At 34.5% G+C, this 12,324-nt stretch overlaps 2 protein-coding genes across 3 annotated transcripts in view; both read left to right on the plus strand.

The window, feature by feature from the left end:
* Positions 1-12,324, plus strand: part of Eaf2 (ELL associated factor 2) — a 1,192,577-nt gene that overhangs the window by 322,287 nt on the left and 857,966 nt on the right. The window lies entirely within an intron of this gene.
* Positions 1-12,324, plus strand: part of Stxbp5l (syntaxin binding protein 5L) — a 331,615-nt gene that overhangs the window by 39,196 nt on the left and 280,095 nt on the right. Inside the window, 1 exon segment of the mRNA XM_052158363.1 lies at positions 2,399-2,496. Coding sequence (XP_052014323.1) covers positions 2,399-2,496 — 98 coding nt within the window.

Raw genomic sequence — 12,324 nt, forward strand, 5'->3', positions numbered from 1 at the left:
ACTCTGCTGTGAAGAGGTGTTCTGCAGTCCAGGTTTTAGATCTTAATCTCAGGACACTTGTTCAGTGTTTTCAGAGTGTGGGTCAGGAAGGGCTGCCATGTTATTAAACTGAAGTCCCTAAAACATGGTTTTGTAGACTACCCATCCTGTACAAGAGGAGCGGGTTTTCCTGCTCTCTTCCCTTTCTGCCAGTGCAGCTGTCCTATGCAGCTTTTGTCTTCTCTCTCCTTAAAACCCCGCAGTACTCACAGTACACTGCAGACATTCTGAGGCTCTGTCTTTTGCTGCCATCTGCAGCCGCAGTTGCTCAGGCTCCAGAGCTGGCCTATCTCTCCAGGACAGGCTCTGGACTTCTCCCTTGGCTCTTGATCTACAACATTTCACTTTTATTTTGCTTCTGAAACTAGAGATTTTTCTGCCATTCCCAACCTCTTATAATAGTAGTTCTCCGACTATTCCAGTTTAAGAATCTATAGATGCTAGCTCACTATTGCCGGGTAATGTTTACCCTCTTTAGCTCTGAAAGTTTGTTTAAATCCAATGGAAACACACTTTAAAATTTCCTTTACTTTTCCATATAAGAGAAATAGTGCCAATGAGCTTTTGGCTTTATAGATAAAAGTCATTTGTATTTTTACTTTTTCTGACAATACCGTATCAATTTAAGTATTATCAGGAGATCATTTTACTAATCAAAACAACTAGTCAGCATCACAAGCTCTAATGATAAATTCATAAAAGTAGTAGTGACATGAGTCCAGCATGCACACAAGATTCCTTTTTAGAAACAACATTTTCAGAGACTTATAGAATAAAAATTGTGTTCATTTCTCTGTATCACATCCATAATTATTTTGTGAGTAGATAGAAGTTCTTACAGTTGAAGCTGACTCCTACAGGAATCAAAATTTAAGGAAGAAAAAGGATAAAATAAATTAACACTGATGTTATATATGTATATGTATATGTATATGTATATGTATATGTATATGTATATGTATATATATATATACATATATATATAAAGTATATACATCTAGTCTATATACTCCTTAATATGTACTTAAAGATGATATAATAGTATGTGACATCATATTTCTATTTTTGGAATAAACTATCTGAAATAGTCACAATTCACTATTGGCTTCCTTAACAGATTGGATTACTAATATCTTATTTAGTATTTTGTGTTTATGCTCATAAATATTTTCATTTACAATGCTTAAAATAACATGAAATTATGTAATCTGTACAATATGATGAGTTTTCTCTGATGTTATTATCATATTAAAAGCAGTATTTCATCTCTTGTGGCCTTTTACTTTCAATCCATTCTTCTGCTAATGAACCCAGGCCAGCTTGCTTCTGTCACCACAGGGTGTTTGCAAATCATTTGATTGTCTGACTCTATCTCACTAAAAATATGTACCTTATATTCATCGTTAAAATGAAATTTGGGCATTTGAGAGAAGAATTGAGGCTGAATTAACAACAAAACACATAAAAAAGTAATCAAGAAAATGATTTTAACCCCATGGAGTAAACAATTTGTGTGGCAGAAAAAGAGAATAGCAATGGTACAGCGCACTAGGCTTTACAGGAGCTAGGCATACAGTAAGTGCGTGCGTGTGTAATGGAGGGGGTGTAGAAAAGAAAATGCTTTTCTGAAAAGTGAGTAGCAGGAAAAATGTTAAGATATATCAGGTAAAAATACCTGATATCAGAAGGGAATAAAAACGATTGAGTCCAGAAAGGAAGATATAAAAGAGAGACAGGACAGATGAATTTTAACCATCACATGTTTCCTGCAGAATTATCTGACTTGTTAAAACATATGATGACAGTGATAGAAAATAAAACTAAGGGGGAGTGAAACAAGTCAGACATAAAACTATACTGCATTAGTCACAGTACTTTTGCTAATCATTCATGTTGCTGCATCCTTTAGTAATATCTTTTAATTGTTACATGGTATTTCATGTCATGATTGCACCACAGTTGTTTTTATTTAATTCTTATATTGATAGGCACTTGAGCTATTTCTGAATTTCTATTATGATTAAAGTCAGTAGTGTTATAATTAAGAAAATAATTTTGTGGACATATGCCTTAAATTTTCTTAGGTGCATATGTAATGGAATTGTTAGGGCCAAATGTATACCTGTTGTAGGTATACATTTAGATTGTTTACCATTTGTCAGAGAGTTTTCTAAAGTGGTTATAAAAGATACATTTTGTACTCTCATCAGTGATATATGAGAGCTATGTCATTCCATGTCCTTTATTTTTTTCATTTAAAAGTTACTTATAGTCATTCTGGTGGCCATGTAATAGTTTCTTGTCATTATTCTAATTTTTACTTCCACGATGACTATTTCCACTGTTTCCTCTCTTCCAGACAGTTCGGCATGGTTTTCCTTATCAGCCCACAGCATTGGCCTTTGATCCGGTCCAGAAAATCTTGGCTATTGGAACAAGAACAGGTGCTATAAGAATGTATCCTTAATTTTTGTTAATTATTTTCTACAAAAATACCAATTTTGTTTACTTGAACCTTCAAATAAGTAAAACATTTATAACAAAATAAAATGTATTGCTTCCTTATAAGTGAGTAATTATTGTGAAAATCACCACTGTCAAGTTTCTTTGTATAACTTTGGTCTTGGAGATCACTGTTGATGTCCCTTCTTTAACTTCTATTATTGCTTGCTATTCTATTATTGTGTCAGTATTTTTTTCTGATCAATTTAGTTAGAAACTTATTAATTATACACAAGGATTGAACTTTTAGACTTATATTTTTTATTGTTTACTTCTTTTCTATCACAATAATTTCTGTTTTGATCTTTTAAAAATTAACTTTGGGTTTAGTTTGTCCCTTTTTAGTTTCTTAAGATAGAAAGTCATTAGTCCAATAACTTTTTATAATATATGCATATAATGCTATTGGTTTATTCCCAAATGCATTTTAGTGTCTTCTCTATTTTTTATTAAACCTTTTAAGATTTATATTTATGTGTAAGAAATGGTTCTGTGAAATCTCAGTACTCGTTGACTCAGTTTCTTTTACCTGTAACATTTTATAAAACTCATGTGTGGTACATGAGGTTAGCTGGCCATATTAACTGTCGGTGACTCTTCAGGTAGAAGGGGAGCCTGGAGAATTCCTCCAGATCCATGATGCGCCGTTGAAGTGCCCAGCCTTGTGTCAGAGCACAGCAACTGTGTCGTGACTGCAAAGACACATATCTATATCCAGCAGACAGTGTTGCCTTAGCACATACCTGCCCATCCTCCTTCTCTTACAATCTTTCTGACTCTTCTTTTACAGTATTCCTTGGACATAGTGGGTTGAAATAGCTGACCTGTTTGGGGCAATGGTCACTTATTTTCAATACTTGAACAATTATTGAACAATAATTGAACAATTATTTCAGCATTATTTCTCTATTGAATTCCATTTTAATATCTTGCATTGACTTTTTTATTCCATTTAGCTGTATGCGCTGTCTTGGAATTCATCCAGGAATGTATTTTTTTCTTCATTCATTTCTTTGAACATATTTATAATCATTTTGAGTTCATCGTCTAGAACTTTGTCTAAGTAACTCTCGGGAGGGTTCATTGCTCTGGGATTGATTTTTTTGGAGGATACATGTTGCCTTAGTTTTTCATGTTACTTTTGCTTTTACACTTAGACTTGCAAATCTAAAGTTAGATTGTTGATTGAATTTATTTATTTATTTATCTTAACTTACCTCTTTTTCTTTCAGTGGAAGTATTTGAAATGTTTCAGAAGTACTATATTGTAGCAGGATTGAGAATCATTTTCTCCTGTTAGACTGGTGTTCAGGGTACCAGGCTTTATTCCCAGTGTTCTAGGAGAATAATACTGTTTGCAGTAATAGCCCCTATTCAGGGATCGACCCAATATGAAGATAGAATCAAGTACAAACATTCACCCCATAAACACCAACCATTTCTGAGAGTAAAGGGACACTGAGAGTACTGTATGAGTATTCTTGTATATTAATTATTGTGGATACGAGGTGGGTAAAACCACAGTAGGACATAGTGGTTAGCACTCATATAATAGAAAGTAGAGGGATGCCTTCGTTAGGGTCACTATTGCTTTGATGAAACACCATGGCCATGAACAAGCTGGGAAGGAAAGGGTTTATTTGTCTTACACTTTCATATCACTGTTCATCATTGAAGGACATCAGGAGAGAAACTCAAACAGAGCAGGAACCAGGAGGCAGGAGCTGAGACAGAGGCAATAGAGGGGTGCTGCTTATTGAGTTGCTCCTCATGGCTTGCTCAGCCTGCTTTCTTATAGAACCCAGGACCACCAGCTCAGGGATGGCACTGCTTACCATGGCTGGACCCTCCCACACCAATCACTAATTAAGAAAAAGCTGGTTCTTACAGAAGCATTTTTTCTAGTAAGTTTCCTTCCTTTCAGATAATTCTAGCATATGTCAAATTGGCATAAAACTAGCCAGGACAGGAAATATAACTAGAAAGTGCAAATTTAGGAGCCCCAAAGGGTATATGTGGTGGTGTGGGAGGTGAGGGAGTTTGGCTAAAGATACACTGGAAAGAGAGAGGTAAAGATATGTCAAATAACTTCAAGCTGTCTCTCAGCAGCTTTAAGCACAGAGACATACAAATCTGGGCAGTTTTCTTTACTAGAGGTATAATAATAATAATAATAATGATAATAATAATAATAATAATAAAAACAGTAAGGGTAATTTAAAAGAAAGAAGGAGAAAGTATTTTTAAAAAGAGAGAGATAGGAATATGGGGCAAAAAAGAAGCAATATTGAGCAGATCTGCTAAACTGATGATGGGTATTAAAGAAATACATGGGTGTAGGGAGATCTAGCTACAGATACAGGATATGCAAACTGATTGCTGGGTTGCATCTGACATTTTTCTTGTTCCTTCTCTGGGTCCTAAAAACTTGTCTTGCTACCAGGACTTGCTTTGCAATGGGCAGTCCCACTCCCATTGGGGAGTGTATTCCATTTTCCCGAGGCCTCTTCTGGATCAGGCTTGAGCTCTGAGCCTGGTTCTAGCTCTGGCTTCTGCTTGGATCTGGATACGCTTGCAGCTCTGGTTCTGACTCTAGGTCTAGCTCCTGCTCTCTTCTGCTTCCACTTGACTTGATCTGGAACTGGCTCTTTACTCTGTGGACTGCGTTTTAGCACAATTTCACCCAGTGGTGACAGAAACCAGGGACAGATGGCTATGAGGGGCAGGAAAATTAAGGAAGATGGTCAGAGTCACAGGTGGATTTGGTATACAAGGTAAAATTGTGTCCCTGGTTCCAAGAATACACAATCACACAAAAGAGGCTGTTGCCAGAATTTGTTGCTTAACAAATTACATAACAATCACATTTATTCTTTATTCACTTTTTTTTGGTACATCCTAGAGCAGATATCTTAACTAAGTCATTCTGGATATCTATACTGTTGGCATGTTGTCTAAACTTATACCTGCCACTCACAGACTTTATTTCCTTTCATATGAGCAGTTGAATCATTCCTTGGTGTTCTCTTGCTTAGCTAGTCTTTGGCTATGAGCTCTGTGGAGGAGGGGCCAGTATGAGTCCTTCAATTCAGCCATCATTTTGTTTGTTTGTTTGTTTGTTGTTGTTCCTAGTACCAGAGAGTGGGAGAGAACAGATGTAAGATGTTGCTTGGTGATTCCCTCTCTCCCACCTCAGCCATTCTGTTCTCTGCTTCTGCTTCTTGGTTCTGTAAATCAGTGTGTTTGAGCAAAACCACTTCCCAGCAGGTTCCATAGTGCAGGTTGGCAGAGTCTCTGTGTGTGAGAAGCTCTTGCTGCCTGATTTTTTCTGTGCTCTCTGGCAGAGGAGCTTGCATTAGCCAGCCTGACTGATTTGAGCTTTGCTTATCTGATGTCTGTGGGGATCTTGACCTTGTAAATTCATCTGCCATTTTTTTTCTTTTAGGAAACAATATTATTTTCTGCTCCATTAACCGTTTTCTTCCATTTCACAGAGTTTCTTTGGTGAAGCTTCTAACCAACCATCATACCCAGAAGTCTATTTCATTTTCTTACATGATAGTTACAGCTACAGTGTCTTGTAAGAACAGATATGATGAAGGTTGGCAGCTTTTCAGTTATTGCCAACTTTGAAGGAAAAGCTTTTGGTAGAAAAGAAAAATCTGGCTGGCCTGGATGGAGACCTAACATTCCGGTTAGGCTGGTTTGGTCAGTTTGGCTAATGGACTACTCCAGGAAAGTGGGTTTATTTTAGGTCATGCTAAAGAGGGGATGGGATAATCTTTAATGAGACACTGTATTTTTTCTTTCCCAGAATCCCTTATTGTTAAGAATTAACATTATTTGAAATATTTCTTACATGCTTTTCTTCTTTCTAGAACTCTGCTCATGTTCACTTCCTAGGCCCATTTTTTTTGAATGGATAATTTATTTGTTTGTTTTCTTTAGATTTTTACATATTCTGGATATTAATGCTCTTTCAGATGTATAGCTGCCAATGACTCTTTCATCTGTGGGCTTCCTCATCAGTGGATTGTTGTTTCTTTAGGCTGTATGAGGCTTTTTATTTTTATGAAGTTTCCCTTGTCAATTGTTGACATTAATGCTTGGGCAGATGGAGTTCTGTTGAGAAAATAATTTCCTACATCTATATCATATATGGTACTGCCTACCTTTTCTTCTAGCAGGTTCAGCCTTCACATTTTGGTCTTTGATTCATTTGGAATTAGTTTTTGTTTGTTCTTTTTCTTTTTCTTTTTTTTTTTTGTTTTCTTTTGTGCAAGGTGATAAATATGGATCTATCTTTATTCTTTTGCATGTGAAATCAAAATTTCCCAGCAGTATTTGATGAAAGTACTTCCTTTCTCCAGTGTATGTTTTTGGCATCTTTGTTGAAGATTTGTTAAAGATATTAAGTGACTATAGTTACATGTGCCCATCTTTGGGTCTTTGATTTTATTCCATGGGTCTATGTGTCTGTTTTTGTGCCAGCCTCATATCACTGTTGTTGTTGGGTTTTTTGGTTTCTTTGTTTATACTTTATTTTTTAAAAAGAATGTTCTTTTATTGAAAAAGAATTAAAAAACGTTTTATGATAAAATTAAAGATTTATGTGGAAAATAATTCTGATAAAATAGAGATATATAGAAAAACACGTTAAAATTGACAATTTTCATGGAAAATTAGAAAAGTGGTAGACATAAAAAACTGCTAAATTAATTGAAAAATAAAATAGAAACATTTTATAATAGAATTGCAGATTTACATGGAAAATATTTTTGATAACATTGTAGAAAAATGTAGAAAAACATGTTTGTTTATATTTTTAATCACAACTCTGGAATACACCTTGAGATCTGGAATTATAATCACTCTAGCACAGTTGTCCTACTCAGGATTATTTTGGCTCTCCAGGATCTTTTGTGTTTCTAAATAAGTTTTAGGATATTTCTTTTTATCTCTGTGTAGCATGAAATGGGGATTTTATTTGCGATTGCATCAGATCTGTAAATAGCTTTGGATAAAATGATCACGTTCACAATATTCTACTGATCCATGAACATGGCACATCACTGTATTCTCTAGTGACTCTCCTGTCACTTTGGTTTAAAGTTTTCATTGTAAAGCTCTTTCACCACTTTGATTAGGTTTATTCCTAGATGTATTTTTGAGACAATTTGAATGGTAGTATATTTATGATCTGTTTCTCTGTATGTTTGTTGTTATTGTGTAGAAAAGTTATTGATTTATTCCAGTTGATTTGTACTCTGCCACATTGCTGTATTTCTTTACCATTTCTGGAAAATTTCAGGTAAAATTTTTAGGATGTCTCATATATAATAATATCAAGTCATTTGTCAATAGGGGTAGTTTGACCTCTTCTTTTTTGAGTGATAATCCATTTATTTCCTCCTCTTGCATTATTTCTTCACCTAGTCATTCTAGCACCATATTGGAAAAGGAGTGAGATAGTGGACATCCTTTATTTCATTCCCGAGTTCAGTGTTACTTTGAGTTTTTCTCTATTTGGGATAATGTTGGCTGGGAGTTTCTCATAGATGTTTTTGTTACTTTGGTACAGTATTTTCCCTTTAGACCCACATTCTGCAGTTCCTTTCTTATGAAGATATGTTTGATTTTTGCCATTTTTTTCTGAACCTATTGAAATGATTCTCTCTCTCGCTGTCTCCATCTCTTTCTCTTTCATTCTAAGTCCATGTGGTTTATCACTTTTATTGAACAGTAATCAGCTTGTATGTGTTGAACCATTTGTTTATTTCTGGGAATCTAGACAACTTGGTGTAGTGGGTAATCTTTTTGTTGTGTTTCTGTTTTCTGTTTGTAAACATGTAGTTGGGTACTTTTGAATCTATGCTCAACATGGATATTGGCTTGTAGTTTTCCTTTTTTTGTTTATTTTTGACTGATTCTGGTGTTAGAGCAATACTGGCTTCATAAAAGGAGTTTGAAAGTACATTTTCTGTTTCCCTTTTTCCTTTTAAAAATAATTTAAGAAGGAATGTATGTACATATTTTCTTTGAATGTGGGGTAGAACTTTGCTGCAAATCCATCAGGGCTTGAGCTTGGTCGAGAAGCTTTATTGCCATTTCAGTTTCGTTTGTTATGGGTTTGTTTAATTTATTGACTTCTTGTTTTATAATTTAAAAGAAATCCAATCATTTCTTTTAGATTTCCCAACTTAATGGTATACAGGTTTTAAAGGTATTCCTTTATAACATTTGGAATTTCTTTGGTGTCTTTTATAATGATTCCTGTTTGTTTCTGATTCTGTTAATTTGTTCTCTCTCCTTCTCCCTCTCTCTTTCCCTCTCTTTCTCTCTCTCTAGTTAGGCCAAGACTGTCAATCTTGTTTCAAAGGACCAGGTCTTAGATTTGATGATTTTTTTTTTGTATTATTTTGCCATCAATTTGTTTTTGGATTTGGTTTGTCCTTCTCTTTTCAACTTTTTGAGTTGCATTATTAAGGTGTTTTTTTTGTGACTTGGTTTCCTCATTTTTCATGACTCAAGCATAGTGTCTGAAGGAATAGGCTTTTGTCATCAAGTTCTGAAAGGTACTCAATGGCATCAGGAATATCTTATAATGCTTGTAGATCTATTCTATCCCATTGTACATCTCAAAAAGACTTAACCCATTTCTGGTATTGAGGTTTTTATTTGCTAGCATGTTGTGTCTAGTTGGGGTATTGTTAACTCCATTAAAATATTTTTATATGTGTATGTGTATATGAATATATTTTCCGAAGCTACCACAATAGCAGATTTCCTTGTGGCTTTTTTCAAAAGCCCTTAGTGTTGGTCATCCCTCCCCACATTCCTTCCTTTAGTCAATAGAATCTATTTTGCCCATCCATCCCCACCCCAAATTCATCCTCCCTCTTTAGGTCTTTATATCTTTTAGTTGATGAATGCAATCCATTTTCATTGAAGGCACAGCTGAGGCAAAACCGTTACAACTGTTATTTTTTGTCAGTAATCTTGGTGTTTTCAGATCCTGGTTGTTGTTTTCTTCTTTTTTTATTGCTAATTGTAATTCTCTCTTATGGGTCTTCTCTTCTAGTGAGTTTTGTGTTTTCATGATGGCAATTATCTTTTGATTTTGGATTTAGAACTTCCTAAGCCATATTTTGTAGTGATGACTACAAAGAACTACAAAGAAGTCATGACTTCTTTGAGTTTTTGCTTTTCTTTATTTCTCCCTTGTATCTGAAAATCTTTGCAATGTCTTGCTTAGGCGTTGTTTTCTCCAGAAGATGGATTATTTTGTTCTTTTTTGGAGTGTAAAGTGTTGCTGAGAAATATTTTAATTTAGTGGTGGTATTTTTTTCAGAGATTTTTTTTATTGTAAAGGGAAGTAAAAACATTTTATGATAAAATTAAAGATTTACATGGAAAATATTTCAGATAAAACAGAAGAGATACATAGAAAAACACGTTAAAATTGACAATTTTCATGGAAAAGTAAACAGTAAAGTGGTACACATAAAAGCAATGCTAAATTAATTGAAATATGAAATAGAAATATTTATGATATAATTGAAGATTTATGTGGAAAATATTTCTGATAAAATTGTAGAAAATGTAGAAAACCATGTTAGAATTGAAGATTATCATGGAAAATTTTATATAGATATAATAATGATAGGCGTAAAAGTATTCCTAAGTTGATTAAAAGTAGAATTACAAACATTTTCTGTTAAACTTGATGATTTACATGGAAAATATTTCTGATAAAATTGAAGAAATATTTAGAAAAAATGTTAAAATAAAAGATTATCATGGAAATTAACAGATAAAATAATAGGCATAAAGATAATTCTAAGTTGTTTGAAGGTGTAATTATAAATATTTTCAGATAAAATTGAAGATTTACATGGAAAAATTTCTGGTAAAATTCAAGAAATATATAGACAAAAGCGTTAAATTTGACTATGTCATGGAAAATTTTACATATAAAATGATAGATATAAAAACTTTAAATTAATTGAAGGTGGATTAGAAACATTTGTGATAAAAGCAAAGATTTACATTGAACACATTTCTGATAAAAAAGAGGAAATATATAGAAAGACATTAAAATTGAAGATTATCATGATAATAATGCAGATAAAATGGTAGACATAAAAATATTACTAAATTAATTAAAAGGGGAATTACAAACATTTTCTGATAAAATTGAAGATTTACATGAGAAATATTTCTGTTAGTCTATGTCTTTTTATTAGGGAGTTGAGTCCATTGTTCTTAAGAGATATTAAGGAATAGTGATTGTTGCTTCCTGTTATTTTTGATGTTATTTTTTATGTTTGTGTGGGTATCTTCTTTTGGATTTGTTGGAAGAAGATTACTTTCTTGCTTTTTCGAGGGTGTAGTTTCCATTTTTGTGTTGGCATTTTCCATCTATTATCCTTTGTAGGGCTGGATTTTGGACAGATATTGTATAAATTTGTTTTTATCATGGAATATCTTGGTTTTTCCATCTATGATGATTTGAGAGTTTTGCTGGGTATAGTAGTGGGCTGGCATTTGTGTTCTCTTAGGATCTGTATGAGGTCTTCCCAGGATCTTCTAGCTTTCATCGTCTCTGGTGAGAAGTCTGGTGTAATTTTGATAGGTCTCCTTTATAAGTTACTTGCCCTTTTACCCTTACTGCTTTTAATATTCTTTCTTTGTTTAGTGAATTTGGTGTTTTGATTATTATGTGCTGGGAGAACTTTCTGTTCTGGTCCAGTCTGTTTGGAGTTCTGAAGGCTTCTTGTATGTTCATGGGCATCTCTTTTTCTAGGTTAGGGAAGTTTTCTTCTATAATTTTGTTGAAGATATTTACTGGGCCTTTAAGAAGTAAATCCTCACTCTTGTCTATACCTATAATCCTTAGGTTTGGTTTTCTCATTTTGTCCTGGAGTTCCTAGATGTTTTGGGTTACCAGCTCTATGCATTTTGCATTTTCTTTGACTGTTGAGTCAATGTTTTCTATGGTATCTTCAGCAACTGAGGTTCTTTTTTCTATCTTTTGTATTCTGTTGTTGATGTTTGCATCTATGACTCCTGAATTCTTTCCAGGGTTTTCTATCTCCAGAGATATCTCACTTTGTGATTTCTTTATTGTTTCTTATTCAATGTTTAGATCCTGGATGGTTTTGTCCTTCACTTGATTGTTTGTGTTTTCCTGTAATTCTTCAAGGGATTTTTGTGTTTCTTCTTTAAGGGCTTTTGCCTGTTGACCCATGATCTCCTGTATTTCTTTAAGGGGTTTTTGTGTTTCCTCTTTTAGGGCTTTTACCTGTTGACCACTGTTCTCCTGTATTTCTTTCAGGGAGTTATTTAAGTCTTTCTTGAAGCCCTCTATCAGCATCATGAGATATGATTTTAAATCTGACTCTTGCTTTTCAGGTATGTTGGGGTATCCAGGACTTGCTGTGGTAGGAGAACTGGGTTCTGATGTTGCAAGGTGGCCTTGGTTTCTGTTGGTAGGGTTCTTGTGCTTGCCTTTTGCCATCTGGTTATCTCTGGTGCTAGTTGATATTGTTGTCTGTGGCTGGAGTTTGTTCCTCCTATGGGCCTGTAAGCCTGTGTCCTTACTACTCTGAGCTCAGAAGTGAAAACATTGCTGGGAGATCACTCTCTCCTGGTGGGCTATGCACAGAAGGCTGCAGAGTTTCCTGGCTCCCTGGTGCAAATGGCGGCAGGAAGACTTCTGTCCCAGCTGCTCCACTGATCTTATGTCCTGTGTGCTCCTAGCGCTTCCCCTCCAGAGAGAAG

This window comes from Apodemus sylvaticus, chromosome 15, assembly GCF_947179515.1.
Source record: "Apodemus sylvaticus chromosome 15, mApoSyl1.1, whole genome shotgun sequence".
Classification (NCBI taxonomy): domain Eukaryota; kingdom Metazoa; phylum Chordata; class Mammalia; order Rodentia; family Muridae; genus Apodemus; species Apodemus sylvaticus.